Below are 27,682 nucleotides of genomic sequence, written 5' to 3'. Positions count from 1 at the left end.
CATTGGCAGGCGGACTCTCACTGCGCCACCAGGGAAGCCCTATCATCTTTAATAACTATTTTCAGTTCCTCGCATCCCATCTCCTCGCCACCTATTCCAATCAAACATCAGTCCTTACTACTCCACTGGCACTGGTCTTGCCAAGAAAACAAGGGATCTCCATGTTGTCAGATCACATTGTCACATCTGTGTCCTCATCTTGCTCCGCGTTTCGGCAGCATTCGACACAGCTGACCACTTCCTCCTCCTGGACACACTTTCTGTCTCAGCTTTCATGATACCTACGCTTCAGGTGGCTCCCCTGCCTCCCTGGCTACAGTCTCCTTTGCTAGATCCACCTCTCCTCTCCTCCTCTCCTCCTTAGCATGTTCTAGAGTTCACTCACGAGACCTCTTTTCTTCCGCATGTCTAATCTCTCCATGAATCATCTCATTATTCTCTGGATTTAGGGGCCATCTTTGGTCCTTGGGAGTCAGTGACTCCAAATATTATAAATCCAGTCCTGATCTCTCCTCCAAACTCTTGGCTCTGATACTTGCTTGTCTTTAAGAGGTGTTTCAAATGTAACATGTCCAAAATAGAACTCTCAATATCCCCCTTCAAACATTGTCCTTTCCAAGTCTTCTCCATGACGTTACGTGGCACCATTCACCCAGTTGTTCTAGCCAAAACCCCGAGTCATCCTCGATTTCTTTTTCCCTACCCCCTCCTCCCTGCCCTACAGTCCAGTCCATCAGCAAATCCCACTGATGCTCTCTAAAAATACTTCCCCGATCCATCTACTGGCTTCTATCTCCATTGCTACCATTCTAGTCCAAAATGCCATCATCCTGCCCTTTATCACTGCAATAGCCTCCTCTCTTGCCTCCTGCCGACCATTCAACTCTCCATCCAGCCACCATGACAACTATTTAACAATGTAAATCGGAGCATATCACTCTCCTGGCTTAAAAACAAAAGCAAACAAACAAACAAACAAACCCTCCAGTAGTTCTGCATTGCACTTAGAATAAAACCCCCTCCTCACCCAGGTCTGCAAAGCCTTCTGTGGCCGGGTCCCCACTCATCTCTCCAACCCTGCCCTGTCCCCTCCCCTTGCTTGCCTCTAGCCACATGGCATTCTTTCTGCTCCTCAAACCCTCACTCGTTCCCACCTGAAGGCCTTTGCAGCAGTTGTTTCCCCTTCTTGGGACGCTTACTTCCTCCAACCCCATCCTATTTTATTTTAATCATAGACCTAATCCCAAGTCGGCACTTCCTTGGGTTTTGTTGTTGTTTGGGTTTTTTTGAATTTTATTTTATTTTATTTTTTATACAGCAGGTTCTTACTAGTCATCAGTTTTATACACATCAGTGTATACATGTCAATCTCAATCGCACAATTCATCACACCATCACCGCCTCCCCGCAGCTTTCCCCCAGTGGTGTCCATAAGTTTGTTCTCTACATCTGTGTCTCAACTTCTGCCCTGCAAACCGGTTCATCTGTCCCATTTTTCTAGGTTCCACATACATGCGTTAATATATGATATTTGTTCTTCTCTTTCTGACTTACTTCACTCTGTATGACAGTCTCTAGATCCATCCACGTCTCAACAAATGACCCAATTTCGTTCCTTTTTATGGCTGAGTAATATTCTATTGTAAATATGTACCACATCTTCTTTATCCATTCATCTGTCGATGGGCATTTAGGTTGCTTCCATGACCTGGCTATTGTAAATAGTGCTGCAATGAACATTGGGGTGCATGTGTCTTTTTGAATTATGGTTTTCTCAGGGTATATGCCCAGTAGTGGGATTGCTGGATCATATGGTAATTCTATTTTTAGCTTTTTAACGAACCTCCATACTGTTCTCCATAGTGGCTGTATCAATTTACATTCCCACCAACAGTGCAAGAGGCTTCCCTTTTCTCCACACCGTCTCCAGCATTCGTTGTTTGTAGATTTGCTGATGATGCCCTTTCTAACTGGTGTGAGGTGACACCTCATTGTAGTTTTGATTTGCATTTCTCTAATAATTAGTGATGTTGAGCAGCTTTTCAGGTGCTTCCTCGCCATCTGCATGTCTTCTATGGAGAAATGTCTATTTAGGTCTTCAGCCCATTTTTGGATTGGGTTGTTTGTTTTTTTGTTATTGAGCTGCATGAGCTGTTTATATATTTTGGAGATTAATCCTTTGTCCATTGATTCATTTGCAAATATTTTCTCCCATTCTGAGTGTTGTCTTTTGGTCTTGGTTATGGTTTCCTTTGCTTTGCAAAAGCTTTTAAGTTTCATTAGGTTCCATTTGTTTATTTTTGTTTTTATTTCCATTACTCTAGGAGGTGGATCAAAAAAGATTTTGCTGTGATTTATGTCAAAGAATGTTCTTCCTATGTTTTCCTCTAAGAGTTTTATAGTGTCCGGTCTTAGCTTTAGGTCTCTAATCCATTTTGAGTTTCTTTTTGTGTACGGTGTTAGGGAGTGTTCTAATTTCATTCTTTTACATGTAGCTGTCCAGTTTTCCCAGCACCACTTATTGAAGAGACTGTCTTTTCTCTACTGTATATCCTTGCCTCCTTTGTCATAGATTAGTTGACCATAGGTGCGTGGGTTTATCTCTGGGCTTTCTATCTTGTTCCATTGATCTATGTTTCTGTTTTTGTGCCAGTACCATATTGTCTTGATTACTGTAGCTTTGTAGTATAGTGTGAAGTCAGGGAGTCTGATTCCTCCAGCTCCGTTTTTATCCCTCAAGACTGCTTTGGCTATTCGGGGTCTTTTGTGTCTCCATACACATTTTAAGATTTTTTTTGTTCTAGTTCCATAAAAAATGCCATTGGTAATTTGATAGGAATTGCATTGAATCTGTAGATTGCTTTGGGTAGTATAGTCATTTTCACAATATTGATTCTTCCAATCCAAGAACATGGTATATCTCTCCATCTGTTGGTATCATTCTTTAATCTCTTTCATCAGTGTCTTACAGTTTTCTGCATACAGGTCTTTTTTCTCCCTAGGTAGGTTTATTTCTAGGTATTTTATTCTTTTTGTTGCAATGGTAAATGGGAGTGTTTCCTTAATTTCTCTTTCAGAGTTTTCATCATCAGTGTATAGGAATGCGAGAGATTTCTGTGCATTAATTTTGTATCCTGCTACTTTACCAAATTCATTGATTAGCTCTAGTAGTTTTCTGGTGGCATCTTTAGGATTCTCTATGTATAGTATCATGTCATCTGCAAACAGTGACAATTTTACTTCTTCTTTTCCAAATTATATTCCTTTTATTTCTTTTTCTTCTCTGATTGCCGTGGCTAGGACTTCCAAAACTATGTTGAATGATAGTGGTGAGAGTGGACATCCTTGCCTTGTTCCTGATCTTAGAGGAAATGCTTTCAGTTTTTCACTATTGAGAATGATGTTTGCTGTGGGTTTGTTGTATATGGACTTTATTATATTGAGGTAGGTTCCCTCTGTACCCACTTTCTGGAGAGTTTTTATCATAAATGGGTATTGAATTTTGTCAAAAGCTTTTTCTGCATCTACTGAGATGAGCATATGGTTTTTATTCTTCCATTTGTTAATATGGTGTATCACATTGATTGATTTGCATATATTGAAGAATCCTTGCATCCCTGGGATAAATCCCACTTGATCATGGTGTATGATCCTTTTAATGTGCTGTTGGATTCTGTTTGCTAGTACTTTGTTGAGGATTTTTGCATCTATAGTCATCAGTGATATTGGTCTGTAATTTTCTTTTTTTGTAGTATCTTTGTCTGGTTTTGGTATCAGGGTGATGGTGGCCTCATAAAATGAGTTTGGGAGTGTTCCTTCCTCTGCAATTTTTTGGAAGAGTTTGAGAAGGATGGGTGTTAGCTCTTCTCTAAATGTTTGAGAGAATTCACCTGTGAAGCCATCTGGTCCTGGACTTTTGTTTGTTGGAAGATTTTTAGTCACAGTTTCAATTTCATTACTTGTGATTGGTCTCTTCATATTTTCTATTTCTTCCTGGTCCAGTCTTGGAAGGTTATACCTTTCTAAGAATTTGTCCATTTCTTCCAGGTTGTCCATTTTATTGGCATAGAGTTGCTTGTATTAGTCTCTTAGAATGCTTTGTATTTCTGTGGTGTCTGTTGTAACTTCTCCTTTTTCATTTCTAATTTTATTGATTTGAGTCCTCTCCCTCATTTTCTTGATGAGTCTGGCTAATGGTTTATCAATTTTGTTAATCTTCTCAAAGAACCAGCTTTTAGTTTTATAGATCTTTGCTATTGTTTTCTTTGTTTCTATTTCATTTATTTCTGCTCTGATCTTCGTGATTCTTTCCTTCTGCTCACTTTGTGTTTTGTTTGTTCTTCTTTCTGTAGTTCCTTTAGGTGTAAGGTTAGACTGGTTAGTTGAGATTTTTCTTGTTTCTTGAGGTAGGCTTGTATAGCTATAAACTTCCCTCTTAGTACTGCTTTTGCTGCATCCCATAGATTTTGGATCCTCATGTTTTCATTGTCATTTGTCTCTAGGTATTTTCTGATTTCCTCTTTGATTTCTTCAGTGATCTCTTGGTTATTTAGTAACGTAGTGTTTAGCCTCCACGTGTTTGTGTTTTTTTCCCTGTAATTCATTTCTAATCTCATAGCGTTGTGGTCAGAAAAGATGCTGATATGATTTCAATTTTCTTAAATTTACTGAGGCTTGATTTGTGACCCAAGATGTGATCTATCCTGGAGAATGTTCCGTGCACACTTGAGAAGAAAGTGTAATCTGCTGTTTTTGGATGGAATGTCCTATAAATATCAATGAAATCTATCTGGTCTATTGTGTCATTTAAAGCTTCTGTTTCCTTATTTATTTTCATTTTGGATGGTCTGTCCACTGGTGTAAGTGAGGTGTTACAGTCCCTCACTATTACTGTGTTACTGTCGATTTCCTCTTTTCGAGCTGTTAGCAGTTGCCTTATGTATTGAGGTGCCCTGTGTTGGGTGCATTTATATTTATAATTGTTATATCTTCTTCTTGGATTGATCCCTTGATCATTATGTAGTGTCCTTCCTTGTCTCTTGTAACATTCTTTATTTTAAAGTCTATTTTATCTGATATGAGTATTGCTACTCCAGCTTTCTTTTGATTTCCATTTGCATGGAATATCTTTTTCCATCCCCTCACTTTCAGTCTGTATGTGTCCCTAGGTCTGAAGTGGGTCTCTTGTAGACAGCATATATATGGGTCTTGTTTTTGTATCCATTCAGCAAGCCTGTGTCTTTTGGTTGGAGCATTGAATCCATTCACGTTTAAGGTAATTATCGATATGTATGTTCCTATGACCATTTTCTTAATTGTTTTGGGTTTGTTTTTGTAGGTCCTTTTCTTCTATTGTGTTTCCCACTTAAAGAAATTCCTTTAGCATTTGTTGTAGAGCTGGTTTGGTGGTGCTGAATTCTCTTAGCTTTTGCTTGTCTGTACAGCTTTTGATTTCTCCATCAAATGTGAATGAGATCCTTGCTGGGTCGAGTAATCTTGGTTGTAGGTTCATCCCTTTCATCACTTTAAGTATATCATGCCACTGCCTTCTGGCTCGTAGAGTTTCTGCTGAGAAATCAGCTGTTAACCTTATGGGAGTTCCCTTGTATGTTATTTGTCATTTTTCCCTTGCTGCTTTCAATAATTTTTCTTTGTCTTTAATTTTTGCCAATTTGATTACTATGTGTCTCGGCGTGTTTCTCCTTGGGTTTATCCTGTATGGGACTCTCTGTGCTTCCTGGACTTGGATGGCTATTTCCTTTCCCATGTTAGGGAAGTTTTCATCTATAATCTCTTCAAATATTTTCTTGGGTCCTTTCTCTCTCTCTCCTCCTTCTGGGACCCCTATAATGCGAATGTTGTTGCATTTAATGTTGTTCCAGAGGTCTCTTATCCTGTCTTCATATCTTTTCATTTTTTTTCTTTATTCTGTTCTGCAGCAGTGAATTCCACCCTTCTGTCTTCCAGGTCACTTATCCATTCTTCTGCCTCAGTTATTCTGCTATTGATTCCTTCTAGTGTATTTTTCATTTCAGTCATTGTATTGTTCATCTCTGTTTGTTTGTTCTTTAATTCTTCTAGGTCTTTATTAAACATTTCTTGCACCTTCTCGATCTTTGCCTCCATTTTTTTTCCGAGGCCGTGGATCATCTTCACTCTCATTATTCTGAATTCGTTTTCTGGAAGGTTGCCTATCTCCACTTCATTTAGTTGTTTTTCTGTGGTTTTACCTTGTTCCTTCATCTGGTGCATAGCCCTCTGCCTTTTCATCTTGTCTATCTTTCTGTGAATGTGTTTTTAGTTCCACAGGCTGCAGGATTGTAGCTCTTCTTGCTTCTGCTCTTTTTTTTTTTCTTTCCTTTTAATCTGTGTCTCTTACCTAGAGTAAAATCTTCCTGAAAGTATGGGTCACACCTGCTTGTTCTCTGTTGGATTCCCAGCACCTAGAACAGTTTCTGGCACATAATAGGTGTTGAGTAAATGCTTATTGAAGAGATAAATGAATCTGAGCATTCCTTGCAATCGGTACAGTTCCTGACATGGAGTAAGCTCTCCTGTATTTGCTGAGTTAATGGACAAGTCGCTCCAACCACACTGTGAGCTTCCTGAGAGCAGAAGCCCTGTTTTAGGTTTCTTTGTTTCCTCCACAGCTCCTGGCATGATGTTACAGACTTCTAGGTGCCGAGTAAATATGCTTGTTTGATTTATTCTTCTTTATAAAGGGAAAGACAAGCTATTAAGCTGCCTACTTGATAGACTTCATTCCTCTGAGAATAAGCATGTGACACAAGAGGAATGGCATGAGAACAGGGATGAATCGAGTAGGAAGCTTTAGGTGTTGGTCAGCCACTCTCAGCTGGAATTGAGGTAAAAGGAGAGTCTGCACCTTGTAGATTTCCTTTCCAAATTCTAGCCACGATGCTACACTTCTTTCTGGTAATGTGTTACAGGATGCAGCCTACATCCTGGTGATGGTGGATCCAGATGCCCCCAGCAGGTCTTCTCCCAAAGCTCGATTCTGGAGACACTGGCTGGTGACAGATATCAAGGTAAGCCGGCCAGAAGGCACTTTCTGATTCACTGGTGATTGGGGCTGGAGGATTATCATTCTGCACAGTTCTCAGCTCTCATTCAAGAGGTCTGGGGACTCTGATGAGCAAGGACTTCCGTGTCAGGTTGCCCCCAGCGCCCAGCTGTCACAGCCTCGCCCATGTTTTCTAATAATTTCAGAAAATGACCCAGGATCAGTGATACACAGGATCAGGATATCCTTATCTCAGGATAAGTCGGAAGAAAGCCCCCATTTGTAGTGTTTGCTGATTTCTGTAGTGTAAAGAAAGACTCCCACCGTGGCCAATTTCAAGTTAACGATTTAATGAGTGAATGACAAATTTTCTGAAAATGTAGCAATTGCTCCAGCACACCACTGCCAGGGGCCTGGATTTTGGGGGCACCAGGTGATTCTGTGCAGTCCAGGTGGCAAGGGGCTCTTGCAGCATCTCCTGCTGATGGGCCAAGGGGCATGGAGGAGGCATGGCGATCTCTTTTTCTTTGTACAGAAACAAGTGGCCTCCCCTCATTTTTGTCCTTTTGTCGTCAACCATAATGACGAAGGAGCCCGGCTCAGCCTTTCCAGAGTAGGTCTGAGGGATGCAGATTTGGTGGCTTGTTAATGGGCATTAGGTGAAAAAACAAAAAACCAAAAGGCTCCATTGCCAGGCAAGTTTCGGGGACTATGGGTTAAAATGTATTAATCCCATCCCTCACTGAAGGGCCTTTTAGAGCTTTTAATATCCTAGTATGCATTATATAACATGCATTTATTTTCCAATCTCACTTGACTGTTGAATCTTTTGTTCACGAGCATGTGGCAGTGCATTTTGGGAAAATCCACACTAGCATCAGGCATCCACGCATCTTGTGCCTAGAAAGCCTGCTGGTGGCCTTTGCGCCACATGTGCAAAGGCACCAACCCTGTAAGACAGTGGGAACCCAGACCTAGAAAGACTACGTTTGGATCCAGGCTGGGCTGGTTCCCACCTCAATGATCTCCACCATGTCATGGAGTCTCTCTGCGTTTTGTCTTTATCTGTAAGGTGGGAACCGTGTTACCTCTGCTATGTGGTTGTCGTGATCATCCAGTTAGAGTGTCCTAAGAGCACTCTGTAAAACACAGCACGTACCACAACTATAAGGACTTTGTGTTTTTCCTTCTAGAGCTACGGGGCAGAGGAAGGGGTACTGGTCTGAACTAGCTATTGACTCTCCTGGCAAGTCTGGGCTCTCACAACCACTGGAGTGGGGACGTGGTGGTGTGTGGCGGGTTACCCTGGCAACCAACCCCCTCCCAGTGACCATAGGCCCTTCATAGGACGCTCAGGGGAACAGCCTGTTTTCAGGGATAGCCCTGGCTACGGCCTAAGAAGGGGCTCCCTCCAGGGAGACTTGCGGCAGCAGCTTCTGGGACAGAGGCCGAGCCGGGCTGTTGAGGGAAAGTAGGGTCATTGCTCCATCACCCTTCCCTGGCCAAGCGCCCTTCTCAGCCTCATGGAGAGCCTTGGAAACACCATAAATATGCGAAAGGGAAGAGCTGGGGGAGAGACCTGACTTAGTGGAGGGAGGGGAGCTGAGAGCACAAAAGGGAAAGATCCTGGATCCTGCCCCAAATTAGAGCACAGGCACAAGGTGGCCACAAGGGGGTGAAACTCTCAAGAAAAGAATACTGCTCTGGTCATCATATTTACAGTCTGCCCCCCTGCACAGGGCTGCCTGTAAGAAGGTTCTACTGGGCAATTCTGAGTCCCAATTTCAGAAACTGGAATGAAATGGAATGTGCATGGAATCATTTCAGAGTAGAAGGGGCCTTGGAGCCATGAGCCTTCCTCTCTTCCAAGCCTGAAGTCTCCCCTCCCCCAATACAGGCCAGGACAGTTCTCTCGCACAAGCCTTGTGATGCCAACATGGGTTTAGCCCCAGCAGCCCAGCTTAGAAGCAGAACAGGTGGCAGGTGGCAGCTGGCCGGCGAGACCACTAAGCCACAGAGCTTACCACGGCCACCTGCCCGGGTGCGGCCCTCAGCTTTCCCGCTCAGGCCGGAGGAAGCTTGGGTTTCCGCCGCGTTTTCACCCACTTGCCCTGATGCAAGGGTCCAGCAGGAAGCAGCAGCTCTCCCCAGCTATGTCCACTCGGCCTGCCCGCCGGCCCCCGCGTTCTGCCAGCTGCACAGCCAATAGAAAAACCAGGCCAGTGTAGGTCTCAGGCTGTGGACCTCGGCCAAAGGAAGAGAGGGCTCTAACCAAACCCAGAAGCATCTCCTGTGTGTTGGTGATAGCTGTCAGTCCCCAACGTTAGAGCACGTTCGTATCTGCTGGCAAGCTTGTTAAAATGCAGATTCCTGGGCACCACTTGGGTCAGTCCAGAGAGAACAGGGCATCTGCATTCAACAGGCATCCAGGAGGGGTTTAGCAGCTGGAAGGAAGACGGCAGATTCAGAATGCCTGGGTTGTTGTTAATATCACCTATCTGTGAAGCAATTTGCACAATTTCCTTTTAATCCTTGCAATCACTTTGTGAACCAGGCATTATCCCCATTTTACAGATGGGGAAACAAAGCCTGGTGAGATCGAATGATGCGGTCTCTCAGCGAGGGGGTTGTAGAGGTGGGTCTTCAATCCAGGCGACCGAACTCCAAACCACCATCCCACGTGGTTAGGCTTCACACCACATCTCTCTCATCAACTCCACTGTGGCGAGGGGCACGTCATGGTGCCCTTTCTGTAAAATGGTATGCATAATCAGAAACAGAGCCCCCGTCATCCCAGGGCTCTGTTCCTGGTTACCTTTTACAGGTTGATGCTTCCAGGGAACCTCCCCAGGGAATGCTGATAAATATCTTGGATCCCCCCCGCCATAAAAGCAAACCCTACATATTATCATAACCCTCAGCAGCAAGGGACCTCAGCAATAAGGCATGCCATGAAGTCACTGCAGATATAGAATGACAGTGGCCCTGCGATTCACAATGGCCACAGAGGCAAACTTGGTGGAACCTAGGCTGGCCGTGTTATTAGGGACTCAGGCCTAATTGGGTGGTGGGCTGCCCCATGGCCATGGGAGCCCCTCAGTAGGGACAGTTTTTGGACTGCCTGTCCAGGTTGAAACACAGTATAAACCAGTCCTTAGGAATATGTGAAACATTTGCAGCCCCCAGTGAGAGACTGGTGGGGTCTAGGACAGAGTAGGGTAAAGCTCTAGTCCTTAAATAAAAACTAGGAGCTAGAGAGAAGTCCATCAGGAGGGACCAGGCGTTCATGGCACCCTTGTTCATGTCATTCAACAAGTGTGGATTGACCGTTATTTGTTATGGCATAGTGTTTCAGGGTGAGGAAACTGGACCCAGACTTGTGGTTCGAATCTGAATCCACCAGTATTAGCTTTGTGATTTGGGTTGGGTGGGGGTGGGTGGAGGGGAGTTGCTCAACCTGTGTCTCAATTTGCTCGCTTGTAAAGTGGGAATCCCAATAGTCCCTGCCTCACACTGTTGTTATTGATGCTTAAACGAGTTTTCTTAAGTGTTTAGAACAGGACCCAGAACACATAGAAAGTTCTATGTAACTGTTTGCTGTGATGTTATCATGATTGCTCAAAGTCAGACCCTGCACTAGCACTGGGGTTACAAACACAAACAAAATAGGGGGACTCCCTGCACTCTGAGGGCTTCTACTCTAGGAGTGTAGAGGAAGGAGGCTGCAGCTTGCGGGTAGGGTTATGAGGGCACCAGGAGCTGGCTGGGGCCGGAACTCCCTATACCTGTGGGTTCTCATTCACTCAGGGAGAAGACTAGACTTTAGTCCCCAAACCTGGCCAGACCACGGCAGGCAGGGACTGATAAATAAAGCGTGCTGTCTTTCTGGGTCCCCTCTTTGATAGTCTCTCATTGAGCGAAAAAGATTTCGAACAGAACGTTGACACATAACATCTTTCCTTCCCCCCAGTGCCACATCCCCAGCTTTTCCTTTAAGATGCTTTCAGTTCTAATTCAATCTAATTAATAATCTTCGTGCTAAAGCCTAATTAAGATATCAATTAATTTGCATCATTCATTTCAGAAGAAATGCTTATTGGTGGTTCATCTTCTATTTGTCTCTGAAATTAGCGCTCAGGGCTTTTCATGCAGATATTTTCATTACATTTTTTATTGTTAATGGGAATATTGAACACAGGAAGATGGTATATTAATACTTTCCACAAAGACTGTCATGATTGGTGACAAAGAACACCAAGAACAATTAAGGAGACAAGGGTACCTTTTTTCTTCCAAAAAAGAAAATCTTCCTAGAAACCGTCAATGATTCTAAAATTTGTCCTGAATATCTTTTTTGTTTTAAGAAAGAAAAGGAAACGGCAAGTTCATGTTTCCCTTTCATTCAGTGCCCTCAACCTTTGGCAGCTGTAAGTGCAAGCAATTCTGGGCTGAATTAAAAGGACCTTAAGGGCTCATTATTCTGTCTACTCGTCTATAGCATTGGATTTTTCCATAATGAGAGGTGTTTTTTTAGAGGACCTCTTAGTATGTTCGGTGAATAAGATAAGTGGGTAACCCAATAAACAGAGCTGGGATCATAGCCCCTTGCTTTCCAGCTGGGTGATTAGCACGTGTCAGGACTCTTGTGTTGGAATTATTGGTCCCACTGCTGAGAGATCTCAGGCAAGTTACTTGACCTCTCTGAAATCGTGGCTTCTTGTCTGTAAAACTGACACAAATCCTTGCTCTTCAGGATTGAGACGGGAAAAGGGAAATTACATATGCAGCAAGGAGAAGCCTCCCTAGAGAAAAGCACTATATAAAGGGGCCAATTTATCCTCGCTCCTAATCAATCGAGCAGCAGATCCAATAAAAATTTAAATATAGGGCTTCCCTGGTGGCGCAGTGGTTGAGAGTCTGCCTGCCGATGCAGGGGACACGGGTTCGTGCCCCGGTCCGGGAAGATCCCACGTGCCGTGGAGCGGCTGGGCCCGTGAGCCATGGCCACTGAGCCTGCGCGTCCGGAGCCTGTGCTCCGCAATGGGAGAGGCCACGACAGTGAGAGGCCCGCGTACTGCAAAAAAAAAAAAAAATTTAAATATATATATAATTATATAATCCGATTTTCTGTATGCTCCAAAGCAAGAATAAACAGAAGAAGAATAAATAAGTAAACAGAAGAAGCATAAACAGTCTTCATCAGGACCACATGTTCAGAGGAAGAGGTCAAACCGAGGAAATAGGATTCATTAATTCCTTTCTTTCTTTAGACCTGTAGTTTTAGTTTTGCTGCTGCTATTTGTGCACATGCCCATGCACGCTTTGCTCTGCCCTGTGAGGGTCCATTTTAAGTAATAAACACCTGCAACGCATGGCATATGCTCCCTAAGGCCATGTCGGTTTGGATCCAGGAGCCCTAAAGAGCGTTTGATGATGGGGACAATGCGGAGGCCCTGGTTATAAACCAGGTGTGTACGTGGACACTCAGATGAACTGAGGGAGGCTCCAGGCTCTGCCACTTCCAGTTGGGTATCTCTGAGCCTCAGTTTCTTCATCCTTAAAATGGGCATGATAATAATATCTATTTCCCAATGTTCGATGAGTTTAAGGGTCGTGGCACAGAACAGAAGAGTAGGGCCTTGGTCAATGTGACTCTCTCTCCCACCGCCCCAACTCTGAGATCTGACCACAGCAGCCACTTATGATTTAGCAACTTTCCTTAGGCTGTTGGACTCACGTTTTGCAAAGTAAGAACTCTAGGCAACACCCCAACACACAAACCATGTGGTGAAAGCAGCTTATCCTTTTTTATTATTATTATTTTAATTTTTATTTATATATTTATTTTTGGCTGCGTCGGGTCTTAGTTGCGGCACGCAGGATCTTTCTTTCGTTGCGACACGCGGGCTTCTCTCTAGTTGTGGTGTGCCTACTTGTGAAACGCGCGGGCTCAGTAGTTGCGGTATGCAGGCTTAGTTGCCCCGTGGCATGTAGGACCTCAGTTCCCCGACCAGGGATAGAACCGGAGTCCCCTGCATTGCAAGACAGATTCTTAACCACTGGACCACCAGGGAAGTCCCAAAAGTAGCTCATCCTTTTGCCTCTGGAGTCTAGATGGATCCAGGCCTAGCCTGGAGGCACCAACCTGACCCAGACTTACTTTGGTGGGAGAAGTAGTTGGGGGAAAGGGGGTCTGCCCCATCATTCAGCCTCTGGGAATTGCCCTGTGACCCCCTGGTCCAGATCAGGGTCCCCTGGAGTCACCCCAGATGACAGCCGGCACACAGGGCTGGGCTGCAAGTGCCAGTCAGGCCTATGATGTGTCTCCCACTGTCAGGACCCCAACGCTTCCCACCTTTATTTTTAACCCAACCCAGCACCCCTCACCATTTCCTTATCTCTCACTATCCCCACTTGGCTGTCATTGTCCCGCCACAGAGATGCCTTCGCTCCCGTTCAAAATAATTTAAATAAAATGTTGCTACAAAGTGGAATATTATCTTTTGATGAATGTTTTTAAAGCCCTTTAGGTTTTCATGGTAATTTGCAGTGTAAAATTATTTGGCGATAAGAGCCAAATTAGCTCTCGGATGCCGAGGTCGCTGTGTCCTGTTATCCATGTGAGCACTGTTTAAATATAATCAACCCTTAGACTAATGCAGCATAATTGTTCATTTGAAACAGCTTTTTTTACTCCATTCAATGAGTCATTAAAATATTCAAGGGATAATGCAGTGAATTGGAAATGAATTTATCATATTATCCCATACATACTGTAGTGCTTCAGGTAACTAAGGAGAAAGGGGGAGAGAGAACATGAATATTATGTGCACAGGCAGGAAGGGGGCCAGGATATACAGGAATATGGGAAACAAAGCTTTTTAGGTGATTTATGGAAGGTGTGTATAGGGAGACTGACCGGGAGGAGTGCAAAAAAGGGAAATGCTGTTCTTTGAAGAGCCCTCTCTCTCCCTCTCTCTCTCCCCCATCTCTCTCTCTCTCTCTCTCCCTCTCTCTGCACTCTGAGAATCTGTGCTCCACCACAGCTCCGCAGTTAACTTATTTTTATCAAATATGTTTATATCAGAAAGTCGTTATGGAAACCAATTCTGCCATCCAGGAGCATTCCTGGATCAGGCAGAAAACTCTTTCTTTCTCTCTCTCTCTCCCTTTCTCTCTGTCACACACACACACACACACACACACACACACACACACACACTCCTACCCCTCATTCGAGCACACACACCCGTAGATGCCCCAAAGCTGTAAGATGGATGAGGCTGAGACCAGACGTCCAGGCCCACCCCCTGCCCTGCCATGAGAAACCTGGGCTCGTCACCGTCCCCTGGGCCCCAGCCCCCCACCCCGAGCACATGTGCTGAGGCAGAGACAAAGGGCGCCAGTGGCAGCATATTCGACATGGTGATACTTCCTTGATCCTAGGAAGGTCCTGTGGGTGCGCATGGCTGGTACCACACCTGGAATACTGTCTTTTGTTCTGGCCACAGTATTTTAAGAAAGGCAGCAAACACCATGAACGAAACAACCAGAAGGGTGAGGCTCTGTAGAAACCACAGCAGGAGAGCAGGGATGGCTGCCCTGTTGGAACCACCAAGGGAAGCCGTGAGAACCGACTTCCAGGATCCTTTAAAGGTTTCTTTTAAAATTTGAAGAAATTGAATTGGAAAACAGGGAAGTCCTGCTGTGCTCTACTGGGGAGAATTAGAACCAGTGTGTGAAATTTACATGGAAGTCAGTTTGGACTCCATATAAGAAAGAACTTTCTAAGATTTGGAACCGCCTAAGAACTGAGCATGTACTCCGCACTGGAGGGAGTACTTAGCACTGAAGGTACTTTGTCACGGGTGACCCAGGAATGTTCCCCCCCAATCCCCCCCACACACAGGAGGTAGAGCAGATGACCTGTAAGGTGTGCCCCTTGGTGTCTACAGTGTTTCCACCTGCCATATTTCCCCTCCTGGGTGGAGATACTCCTCTTAGAACTTATATCCTTATAACATGTTAACAACAATAATGATTAAAGAAGGAAGAATAAAAAGAAGGAGAAAAAGGAAAGGGAAGAGGAAGAGAGAAAAGAAGATAAAATATTTGCACACTTAGCATGTCGTGCTGGGCACTGTGCTTTCATGAATTTCTCATTTCATCCTCACAAAAGCCCAAAGAGGAAGGTCATCTAGACAAGAAAATTAACGCCTAGAGGGGTTAAGTGACTGTCCAGGACCCCACAGCTGGTGAGTGACTGACTGGGATTTGAACGCAGAGCCTGCACACATTATCATGACACCACGTTAGGTCTCTAGAGTTTAGGTAGGTTCCACCCCCTGCTACCCAGGCCTGGTCCCTGTGACAGCTTATGTCAGGGCCAGGTGTGGCTGCTAATAGGCAGCGGTGCTGGTGTGAGCAGTGCGGTTTGAGGTTCCTGGCCCCCTACCCTTCACCTCCGTTGTTGGCCGTGCCCACCTCAGCCGTAACACAGCTCTGACCCTGGGCCTTAGAGAATGGATCTGGGAGGCACCTTCTCCGACTTAACTGTGAGCAAATTATTCACCACTCTGAGTCTGTTCCTTCAACTGTTAAAGAGGACACTAGCAAAAAAAAAAGAATTTTATAAGCCACATAGGCATGTATGCAAAAACTATCATTTGTCCAAAAAAAAGAGGACACTAGCATCAAACTCGCAAGAATGTTGTGAGGACACAATGAGTTAAAATGTGTAAAACACCCAGCACCTGGCACTTAGTAGGCGCTACCTACTTGCTGGTTCTCTACTCCTTCCACCTACTATCACCATAAATCCTCCACAGGAAACTTAGGAAGTTGAGCCTTTGGCAGTAAAGAGCTTATGTCACTCCCAAGAGGTAGAAAAGGGCCTGGCTGGAGAATGAACTGTCCACATGATTATCACTTAAAAGACCTTAAGGGAAAAGAGCCATCACAGGCAAAGGACTTAACCAGGAAGCGCTGGGACCAACTGTTTAACCCGCACTGTGTTCAGCACTGTGGCTATTAAAAAATAATAATGTAAGACACACATGACAGATAGATGATAGATGCATAGATAGATAGACAGATAATTGGATGAATAAATGTTAGGTGGATTTAAAATGTGTTTTTCCTGCTCCCCAGGTGGAAAGACAGGGCTAATGTATAGGAAACAGAGAGTAGAACACACGGGGGTTAGCATCAACTCAACTGGGCCCTTTAGACTCAAATAGCTGTGAGAGTTCAGATCACTCTCCCCTTTACAGTGAGGCAGCTACTCCTCCTTCAAGGCTCAGCTCAAATGTCACCTCCACTGAAAAGCTTGCTCTGACGCCCCCAGACTGAGTTAGTCAGTCCCACCCTGGGCTCCTACCACACTCAGTCAAACCTCTGCTAGCGTCCTCGTCATATGAGTTTGTTATTATTTATGAATCTCTTTTCCCTATTAGACCATGAGTCCCTAGTGGGCAGACCTGTGTCATATCCTGAGCACTTAGCACAGTGCCCAGAACATAGAAGGCCCTCAGTCAATTTTGAATGAATCAATGAACGAAGGCATGAAGGAAAGGATGGATAAAAGAATGAAGGAAAGGATGGATGGATGGATGGATGGATAGATGGATGGATGGACAGATAGTGGCTGGGCAAGTGAATAGATGGCTGGATGGGGTGATATCATATTGTGACGACTTCACAGTGGAGATAGGAGTTGTGCTGGGGCTTAAATTATGAGCAGGCCTGGAAAAGTCAAAGGATATAAGAGACTGCATTCCAGGAAGAGAGCAGAATAACCAAAAGCTCAGACATTTGAATGGGGTAGAAAAAAAGAATCGTAAATATAGAATTAAAAGCCAAGATGGCTGAGCTAATTAAGGCCCTTAGCACCCCTCCCTAGATAGTTATTGCAGAAGACTTCTAATGGATCCCCCTCCTATAACCTCATCCCCTACAAAAGTATCTTTCCTTCGTGGGTGATGTTTCTAAAAGTGAAATAGGATCATGTTACTCCCCTAGTTGAAGCCTTCAGTGACTTCTCAGTGTCTCAGGACAGAGATAAAGAAACAAGGCCCCACAGCAGTGGTTATCAATGGCAGATGCATCCTTCCTTCCTTCCTTCCTTTCTTCCTCCCTCCCTCCCTCCCTTCCTTCTTTCCTTTCCTCTCTCCTGGTGGGTTCTACCCTGCTCGAGGGTCACCTCTTCTGTGGAGCCTTCCCCCTTGCCCACCTTCTCTTCTCCCATGGTTCTTGGGACTTAACTCCATCCTAACCCTCTCTACTCTGTACTGTAGTCATTGATTTACTTCTCTGCTCCCCTCACTACACAAGGCACTCTTCTCTGGAAGGATTTGACTTTATAATCATTTGATCTGCAGCGCTTGAATGAAACCCATGGCCTAAGATGGGCTGAACACATGCTGAAGGAATGAATGAATGAATGAATGAACAGAGGGTGGTCTGACTGATGCAGAAAAAGGGAATTTATAATCTTCAATGATCTAAAAGCCTCTACTTCTATGATGGATCTAAGATTATATTAACTTTCTTAACTCTTGCATTATGGTTTGACATTCTATTATTAGCTTAAAATTAGCTTAAAAGTTAATGAAAACTCCTCTCATCTTTTCCCTTCATGAACTCCTGCTAGGCCAAATCTTCCCCATTCTGTGCTTGTGCAATTGATTTGGAACCTAACTATAGAACTTGAGATTAATCCCTATTAAGTTTAATTTTTTTCAATGCAGGCCCATCCTTCCAAATTTGCCAAAATTAACTGTTTTATGTCCCCCTTCATATTAGCAGTTCCTTGAAACTTTGGGTGCCCTACACATTCAGTGAGCATGCTATCTATAAGGATACTGAACAAGGTGGAGCCTATGGGAGACTCCCATGGCATGTCACTAGGGACTGCCCTGGAGGTTGACACTAATTTATGAGTTAACGCTCTTCAGGAACGGTTTGTTAACTAAGCCACAAACCCACCAAACACCATAGTCATTGAAACCATCTTTGCCCACAAGGCTACCATGATTGACTTGGTCTAAAGCCTTGGTCGGTCAAGCTGTACTGTGCTTACTTAGCGCTTTCTCCTGGTCCACTGGACCACTGCATTCATGAACAAAGAAATCTGAGCGGTCGGGAGTGACTTGTTTTCAGTGAGCCCATGCAGACTCTGTTCAGTGTTTCCTCTGTTGTCTCAGACCATCTGCTTATTAAATTGTTATGGAATTTTGATGTGGATGGGTATTACACTCACCAACAGGAAACCACATTTTCCCTTCCTGTTTCTCAAAGTGACTCTGTGATCGTAAATCTCAGCTCTTTCTGGACCTCGAAGGTGTCATTCGTCTAGAGATCTTAACTCCCATAAAGCAACTAAGTGTTTGCAGGTTACAGAAAGGCTTCTTAGGGAGAGGGGCCCGAGCGAGTCATGGTCCATAGCGGCCTGAGACACACAGAAGGGTTAAGACACCGCGTGCAGCTCGGCAGGAGCACCACGGGGGTGGTGTGGCAGGCAGAGCCAGAGCCCCAAAGGCCGTTAATAATACACTGACCAAGATGCAAACTATTATACACAGGATGGATAAACAACAAGGTCCTACTATAGAGCACACGGAACTACGTGCAATATCCTGTGCTAAACCATAATGGAAAGGAATATGAAAAAGAATGTATATATATATATACATATATATGTGTGTGTGTGTGTATAACTGAGTCACTTTGCTGTACAGCAGAAATTAACACGATTTTGTAAATCAACTATACTTCAATAAAATTTTTAAAATAAATGAATAAATAAATAGACCTGTGTCCAGGCCTGGGCAGGGAGTTTGACACATGTGCTGTTGGAGGATTTTAAACAGGAAGATGAAAATGTCTTTGTGAATTTTTTTTTTTTTTTTTTTTTTTTGCGGTACGCGGGCCTCTCACTGCTGTGGCCTCTCCAGTTGCGGAGTACAGGCTCCAGACGCGCAGGCTCAGCAGCCATGGCTCACGGGCCCAGCCGCTCCGCGGCAAGCGGGATCCTCCCAGACTGGAGCACGAACCCATGTCCCCTGCATTGGTAGACGGACCTTCAACCGCTGCACCACCAGGGAAGCCCGACTTTTGTGTTTTTATTTTATTTTTTATTGTTTTAGCGTTACGCGGGCCTCTCAATGTCGTGGCCTCTCCCGTTGCAGACCACAGGCTCTGGACGCGCAGTCTCAGCGGCCATGGCTCACGGGCCTAGCCGATCCGCGGCATGTGGGATCCTCCCGGACCGGGGCACAAACCCGTGTCCCCTGCATCGGCAGGCGGACTCCCAACCACTGCGCCACCAGGGAAGCCCCGACTTTGTGTTTTTAATGGTCACTCTGACTGCTGCATAGGGTGGTAGCAGGGTGACCACAAGAGGCCCTTTGTCCTTCGGGAGGGATAAGGGTGGCTTGCACCAAGGCGAGAGCAGTGGACCAGAGAGGACAGCTTCGGGTCCTTAGTGACGCTAAGAGCCAACAGGACTCGCTGATGGATTGGAGGTGGAGGGTGAAGGGTGGTCCAAGGACGGCTCTTAGATCTGGGGCCTGAGCGAAGGGCAGCACCTTCACTTAGATGGGGAACACTGGAGGGTGGGCAAGTTGGGGTGTGAGGGTGGAAATTTCAGGTTCTGTCCTAGACCTGTTAATTCTGTTAATGCTGTTAACAGAATGCTGTTAACAGTTAATGCTGTTAACCTGTTAATGCTCCTTAGATCTCCCAGTGGAGATTTCAAATAGGAGATTGAAATGAGTCTGGAAGTCGGGAGAGATGCTCAGAGAGGAGGCCTGACGTTGGGATATATCAGGGGGAATTGACATCCCTGGGTCTGAGAGGAGGGAGGCGATGCTCAAGAAGGAGCCGTCTGCCAGGCACTGGGCAAGAACTTGAGTGCGATGGTCCCTCAGATACTTCCTGCAGCTCTGAGCTGCTGGGCTTTTATAAGTGATCCTGACACCAGCCTGCCTGGGGCAGAGCATCACACTGGGAGGAGAGAGGAGAGCAGCAGCGAGGCAGGGGCTGTGGAGGGCTACGGAGGCTGTGAGGAGTCTGTCTGTTTAGCAGGAGAACGGGCAACCCTTTGGAGAGAGTGTGGGACCAGGACTCTGAAGACTGGCGTGCTAGGTCACTTGCTGGCTGGGAGACGCCGCTCCAGGGTCTGCCCCTCTGTGGGTCTCTATTCTCCCACCTACAGAATGAGACGGTTAGATGGGTGATAAAGAGCACGGGGGAGAGTCTATGATTCTTGATCCTCTGATCAGCAGTCCTCAAACTTTCTTTGCGCCAAAATGTTTATTCACATGCGCAACACACTCCCCCGGGCCTCCCGGCACATAAAACAAGCTCCAAGCTCCTCACAATTCCCCGTGTACTTGCCCTCCCGGTCAACAAAGCGTTTCGAGCACTGGAGAGAGTGAGATTGTTAGGGGGAGGACGTGGAAGCTGCTCCCATTTATTTTAAAAGGTAAATCAGTCGCGGGAGCTTTGTCCTTAGCAACACCCTCCTCGGAACCTACTTCCCCAGTGATTTACGCCCCGAGGTCGGCACCCGTGTCGGGTGGGTGTTGCCAACTTCAGCCATACACCTTAGGGAACCAGAGTGGGCCATTGGGCAGTGTGGCGCCTGAACAGCTCTGGTCGGGGAGCATCAGCCAGCCCGTGGCAGGAGGCGTGCTGGGGGCCTCTGCGGGGATGCAGGCCCCAGAGTGAGCCACGGCCCCCAGTCGGGGCAGCGGGAGGGGAGGAAGGCCTGGCGCTTCCCAGGGCTCTCCTGCCAGCCTCGGCCCAGAAAGACACAGTGGCACTGGTATGGAGAGATCGGAGGCCAAGGCGGCAGGACAAAGCGAACCACTTCCCCGCAGTGGGCTCTGTTGCTTCCCAGACAGATGAAGGAAGGAAACCACAGTCCAGAGTCTTCAGGCAGAATCTGGGGCTCTGCTTGGGTGTGGGTGAGGGGCGGCCAGGAGGGACTTAAACAGGGTGCAAGACAGCGCCCAGAGCTCCTTGGGCTACTGGCCTGTCAAGCCCTTGGCTAAGAATTCGCTTTTTCCTTTCAAAGAGGGTGGAAGTCACTGTTTTCTTGTCTCAGTTGATGAACAGCTTCTGGGTGGCAGGAGTCACCATAGAAACAGGTGCTATCTTAAGCAAATGAGCCTTATTAACCTTAAGAGTGGCGGAGTTTTCACAAGATTGCACATATAGGGTAGGAGGGAGAGCGGGGTTTGGCGGGGGGAGGGCCGGCGTGGCCGGGGAGCCGTGCCGTGGCGGCTCTGGGTGTGGATGCGTGTGCTCGCGTGTGTGCACGTGCGCATGTGTGCATGCGTGTGGGGACATGTCTGCGTGTGCTTTTGCAAAACCGTTCCCCAGGGAGCGAGCTCATGTTCTATCTTTTCCCTAAGAAACGCACACGTCCCCCAAAGAAACCTCAGCCTCCTTGGGAACTGGCCTCCAGGTAGCAGAGGTCAGAGCCCTGCCTCCACCCCTGACTCTCTCTCCCAGGGCTGCTTCCAGTCCTGGAAGAACAGGTGCCTCCCTGGGGGCCCACCGCCAGTAAGCAGGGCCCTCTGCTGCAGGCGGCAGTGGTGGGAGCGGGGATCCTGCCACGGGGTGGACCTAGGTCCTTAAGGCCGCTCTGTATTTCTGAACCAATGACCTGCCTCCATGAACCCCAATGTGTAAAAAGCAAAAAACACTTCACAGCGCTGATGAGAGGACCTGGGTTGACGTGGAGCATCTGCCCCAGCCCTCCCCCTGTGATGGGCCTCCTTTCTGGGGTGAGGAAGGGGGTATCTCCCCACAAGCACAGCCGTGACCTGACAAAGATTTTCCAAAGCCAAGGTTAATATTTCCCAGCATCATCTCATCATATAGGTTTCCACTCCTGCCTGCTGTGATGTTAGGACAAAGAACCTGCCCTCAGGGAGCCTCAGGGAGGCTACTACACCAGGAAGTAGCGAACTGGGTAGAGAGAAGAGCTACAGCTGCTCAAAGGGAGCGCGCAGGGAGGGGGCAGCTGAGGAGGGGTGGGCGGGTCTTTGAAGGCCAGGTAGGCCTGGGGTAGCAAGGAGGAAATGTCTAAGGAAACGGAGTGTATATTCACCCCTTGAGGCAGACTCAGTCAAATTCTGGACTGTTCCTAAGTCGTGAAAGGTAAATAGGAAATTGGCACTCTCCCACAGGAGGTGGGAGCTGTGCATATTGGCTCCAAGAAGCTCGTCTGCTGCCCTCTGCAGCCCCACCTTGGGCAGGACACTCAGCCCACCCTAGTCTGGCTCCAGTTCCGGGGAGTCAACCTGAATCGCCATTCCAGGGGCTCTGAGGACCAGTCCTGTGTAGCCCCGCCACTTGTACCCTGAAGGCACAGCATGAGGGGACCTTTTATTTTCCTTTGCCCAGAGGAGTAAAGGGTCCCGGCACATGCCTGAAGCTGGGATGGGGTTGGCAGCCTGGAGGAGGGGCTGCTTCCTGCTTCATAGATTTCTAGATGTCCAGAGCCGGAAGGGCCCTCAGATGTACGTGGTCCTGCTCCTCCGTTTTACAGATGAAGAAGCTGAGGCCCAAAGTCATCTAAGCTCATTGCTGCAGAGTGTGAACCAAAATTGAGGAGTCCCAACTTTTAACCCTACTGCTCTTTCCTGTCACTGTCCCAAGCTTGCTGAATGAGCAAAGCCACCACCTGGCACGTGCCTAAGTCCCTGGGTGATTAACCAAGTCCAGGGAAGGAGAAAAGGGACGTTCATGCTGGGCTCCCAGCTCTCACGTCCTCTCTGTCTCAGAATCAAAGTTTGGCATTTTGTGAGCTTCACCTGGTCCCAGCCAAGGACTGCAATTTTAGTAGTTCCAGGAACGTTCTCCCAGTCTACCCATGCCTTCCTCCCAAATTTTCTTCCCCGTTGGCCTTAGAGGCGCCTGAAATTCCTTCATAGCAGGGAAAGCATCATACCGCAGTTGAAGGTGAGGCTGAAAGGGCTGCTTCCTGGGACTGACGAGGCCCAAACTGTAAGTGGCAGTAAAAAAAAAAAATACTGGAATTTGGCTGGGCCACTCAGAGAAAAACAGAGCAGGAGATCCCTGGGCAGTGATGGAAAGTGAGGTCTGGGGAAGATGGAGCAGGAAAGGAGAGTCAGAGGAAAAGAGGGGGATCTGAACCTAGCTTGTCTCCCCCCAAGGTCCACGCTCTTTCCTCTGCACCAGCTGCCCAAACATGATGTCTGTTCCCCTCCCTCGTGTTTGGGTTGTACCCAGGATATAGAAGTGACTGAGTAATGACTCGGAGAGATCAATACCATTAAAACAAGTTTTATTACTCAGAATCCCCAAGAGAAGGGGGCATGTCTAGCCAGGCAGGGTCACATGGGGAAGCACCAGTGTCAGTCAGGAGGCAGAAGGAGTGAGAGACAAGGATGGCCCAGGGCCTTTACTGTGGTTTCTGCAGGAAGGAATGGGTGAGGCAGGGTAGGCAAGTTTGAGCAATTTTAGGATTGGAGAGTTTGAATAATGGCTATCAGAGACTCTGGGCTATGGGGGTGGTCTCTAGTACCTGACCTTGAGGTGATTAGGACAAGGGAATATTGGCTTGGTGTGTGAAAGTTAGACAGAAGAGCTGCTTGGGGGTACAGCCTCGGGGTTGACTGATTTGTAAATGAAAGGTGTATTTGCAGGTGAGTGGTTTGCTATCTCTAGGAATTAGCTAGCCCTGGGAGGGGCAGTCTCTCCAGGATTAGCAAGCCCTCAGGATGTCAAAGCATCAGAAAAATACAGAAAATAAAAGACATGATCAATACACCTGGAAACCCCCTTCTCTCCAAAAGCTGCTTTTTTTTAAAAGTTCTGCTCAAAATCCACGTTGTTCAGCGTGCCTTCCTCGTGGCTCCAAGACCCTTCCCCTTCTCTGGCCGCCCACTTAGCATTTTGTGCCGCGCAATTTAGCACCGGATTCCGGGCTGTCTTGTTTCCTAGTTGTCCCAGGGCACGCGCCCTGGTTTCCCAGCCTCCTGCGAAGACTCTACTTGCCCTCTTCCTGCCCCCGTGCACATCTGGCCCTCTACCCAGAGCATGGCAGTTCTTCTTGGCATCAGCCCTTGCCAGCTACTCTCCCGGCCGGGGTACTTGCCCGACCACCTCACCTTTCATGCTGTCATCCCCTGGCCAGGCTGTCACACGACACTGCGTCGTCCCACCGACAGACGACAACAAGCTCTCTTCCTCGGGTCCTCTGACCACATAGACCCTGCAGCCGTCTGCCAACAGCCTCCTCCAACAAACACGCACCCTCCACTCACTGCCACTTCTGCTCGCCACCGACTCCCACCTCAAACCTCTTCTTGCCATCCCCCTACCAGAAGGATCCTCTCCCTTCTCCCCTCCCAAATTGAAGCCTCCTTAATTTCCAAACTCTGCTTAAAGCCCACTACATCACCTCTGAATCACACTGAACTCCTGTCACCTGGTTCACTGACTGAGCTGAACCATTCATCTCCCTGGACCTTGGTACCATCCCAGGTAAAATGAACAGTTGGCCAGCCTGGTGCCCTAGGCCCCTTTCAGCTCTAACCCTCTGTGGTGCCAACACTCTCCATTTCTCCTTAGGCAGCGTGTAGGCAAAGAATAGGGCTCTTATGCCTGGCATGTCCTCTCCACGGAGCCAGTGCAGAGCACGGCCCAGAGGAAGCCTCCTCAGCTGCTTTCTAATGACCAAACTGTCCGTAGTTATAATAGCTAGAGAATTCCATTCAACTCAGCCATGATTTACTGGACACGCCTTCTGAGTTCAGCTCTCTGCTGGGCATTGTGGAGGCGCTCAAAGAATAGGATTAAATTCCTGCCCTCAAGGAACTCAAAATTCAATGGGGAAATGAATTACACATGTATACACATATACATGACATTTGAGATTTGCCAAGGAAACCGGGTGCGTTTATAGGTTAAAGAGCCAACTTGAGTCACTGCTTTGAATCTTTACTTTGGATTTGCCAATGCTTCACTCTAAATACCTGACAGTATGCCAACGTGAACCCATCAGAAATATTGAGTGTCCAACATGGTGTAGGCGCTGTAGTGACCACCTTGGGCTCAGAGATCACACCTTTGGGATTTGGCCAATACGTTTCCAATTTTAAATATCCCCTCCTGATTGCCCTCTTAACCATAGGAATGCTCAGAAATTCTCACATTTCAGCATACAAACTACACCTCCCTAGTGTATTGATCATTAGTTTATTTATTTATTTATTTTTGGCTGCGTTGGGTCTTCGTTGCTGCACGCGGGCTTTCTCCAGTTGTGGCGAGCGGGGCTACTCTTTGTTGCCGTGCACGGGCTTCTCATTGCGGTGGCCTCTCCCGTTGCGGAGCACAGGCTCTAGGCGTGCGGGCTTCAGTAGTTGTGGCACGTGGGCTCAGTAGTTGTGGCTCGCGGGCTGTAGAGCACAGGCTCAGTAGTTGTGGCACACGGGCTTAGTTGCTCCGCGGCACGTGGGATCTTCCCAGACCAGGGCTCGAACCTGTGTTCCCTGCATTGGCAGGCGGATTCCCAACCACTGTGCCACCAGGGAAGACCCGATCACTAGTTCATTGATAAATAAACTGTCCAATAAATATGAAGAATTTCAATAAAAAAAGAACTTTCACAGGGAGGATGAAAGACTTTAATATAGGGAGAGATATCAGAAGTTCATAAATCAGTATTTCCCAAATTAATTTTCACATGTGCTCCTTGTCGATTAAAAAAAGGATTTTTATAGGAACTCAACAGTATGATTTTTATTGGAACTTAAGGTTACTTCTAGACATTAATACATGTTATAAAACTATACTTATTTAGAAGGATGGTACTGTTGAGAATATACACAGACATATCATTGATACAGAAGAGAAAGATCTGAAAAAGATTAAAATACTCAGTGTCTTATAAAGGAATCATTTTAAAACCAAGGGGGAAGAATTGATTATTCCATAAATGTTATGGGGATGATTGGCTAATCATCTTGGGGGGGGAGCGGGAAATAACATTGAAGCTCTTTCTCATAATCAAAATAAATTCTAAATGGATTAAATATTTAAATGTTAATAATTAGACCATAAAAGAACAAAAAATATATATACATTTGTTAGTATTTCTCTGATCTCAAGATAGGAAAAGACCTTTTAACATATATTTGCAAAGACAGAAGCGAAATAGTTGATCAATTTAACTACATAAATCCTCCATAGATCAAAACCTCCTCAAACAAAATGAAACACGATCAACACATTGGAAAAAATTGTGATATAGACAACAAAAGATTACTATCTTTAACATATGAGTCACTTAAAAATCAGTAAGATAATACTGCAATTGTATGTTACTCATGAGCTGTTGGAAGGAACAAAGGAAAAAAAGCAGTATAGAAAGTACTCAGGGTAATGCCTGACACACCCTCAACAAATGACATACACGCAATAAATGTTAACTGTTATTAATTTATTTTGTAATAAATAGAAAAGTGAGCAAAAAGACAGAAATAAGAAGTTCTTTAAAAAGAAACACAGAATAAACATATGAAAAATGAAGACCTACACTGGTAGTCAGAAATGCAAATGAAAACAAGAAAGTGTTCATGCCACTCCCTCACCCACTGCAGCCATTATTTGCCAATGTTTGGGGTTTGTTTCTTTAAAAAAAAAATGATAATAATAACACCGGAGTCCTCTCACATAGTGCTGATGGGAGTGTAAATTGTTAAAAAAAAAACCTTTTGCAGGGTTATTTGGCAGTGTGTATCAAATATCACACGCCTTTAAGATGTACATAGCCTATGACCCAGCAATCTCCTTCTAGAAATTTATACTAAGGAAGTTATAATGGATGTGAGGAGCAATTTATCCACACAACAGTGTTGCTTATAATGGTGAAAAGTTAGAAACAATCTATTGGTCCCAAAGCAATGATGGGCAAATAAATTATGGTCTGTGGAATATTATGCAACCGTTAAAATGACCGAAGATCAGTGTGTAAGGACATCAATAAAATACTCGTGCCATATTGTCACATGACAAGGAGAAGAAAACTAAAAATAATTACATAGAGCACAATCTAAAATTTCCCAAAGAAATGGGAAAGGGTACACACCAAAATATTCATAGAAGTTAGTTAGGTCTGGGTAGTAGAGTTATGAGTGACCCTTATATTCTTTTTTGAGCTTAGCTCTTTTTCTAAATTTTCTGTAGTATGTATTTTTTTTTTTATAATCAGATGTTAAACGCTATTTTTAAAAAGTGAAATCGCAGGGCAAGAGAATATGATCATCCCAGCTATGGGGGAATATAAAGATAATTAGGTAAGGTCCCTATTCCAAGGAGTCTGTGGCTTCTTTGGGGAGCATCTAAGCCTCATCTCCGATGCGGAGCCTGAGAACCATCTTGCTCCCCCGCCAAGCCCTCCACTGCCTGCCCCCATGGTGCCCTGTGCACAACTCTGTCATACACCTGGCCCTCCTAATTACGCTTTGCTCTCCCGTCCTCCTACTAGGCTGGCAGGTCCTCATGGGCAAAGCTAGGGTCCTTCATTTGTGTGTCCCCCAGAGCCCAGGGCCAGGCACCGAGTAGAATTTCCCCACGTGTTCTTTGAAAGAGCAAAATAAGCTTAGAACAAAAAATGAT

The 27,682-nt window shown here is 46.0% G+C and overlaps 1 protein-coding gene across 1 annotated transcript in view; it reads left to right on the top strand.

Annotated features, from left to right (window-relative positions):
- The window catches only part of PEBP4 (phosphatidylethanolamine binding protein 4), a 229,915-nt gene that overhangs the window by 123,420 nt on the left and 78,813 nt on the right, over window positions 1-27,682 (top strand). Inside the window, exon 4 of the mRNA XM_027091967.1 lies at window positions 6,951-7,049. Coding sequence (XP_026947768.1) covers window positions 6,951-7,049 — 99 coding nt within the window. The remainder of the gene's footprint in view (window positions 1-6,950; window positions 7,050-27,682) is intronic.

The sequence above is a fragment of the Aethalodelphis obliquidens genome, unplaced genomic scaffold (genome assembly GCF_003676395.1).
Source record: "Aethalodelphis obliquidens isolate GAN/ISIS:26980383/991018 unplaced genomic scaffold, ASM367639v1 scaffold74, whole genome shotgun sequence".
Classification (NCBI taxonomy): Eukaryota; Metazoa; Chordata; class Mammalia; order Artiodactyla; family Delphinidae; genus Aethalodelphis; species Aethalodelphis obliquidens.
The sequence above is the reverse complement of the archived record's forward strand: the minus strand, read 5'-3'. Positions and strand labels throughout refer to the sequence as shown.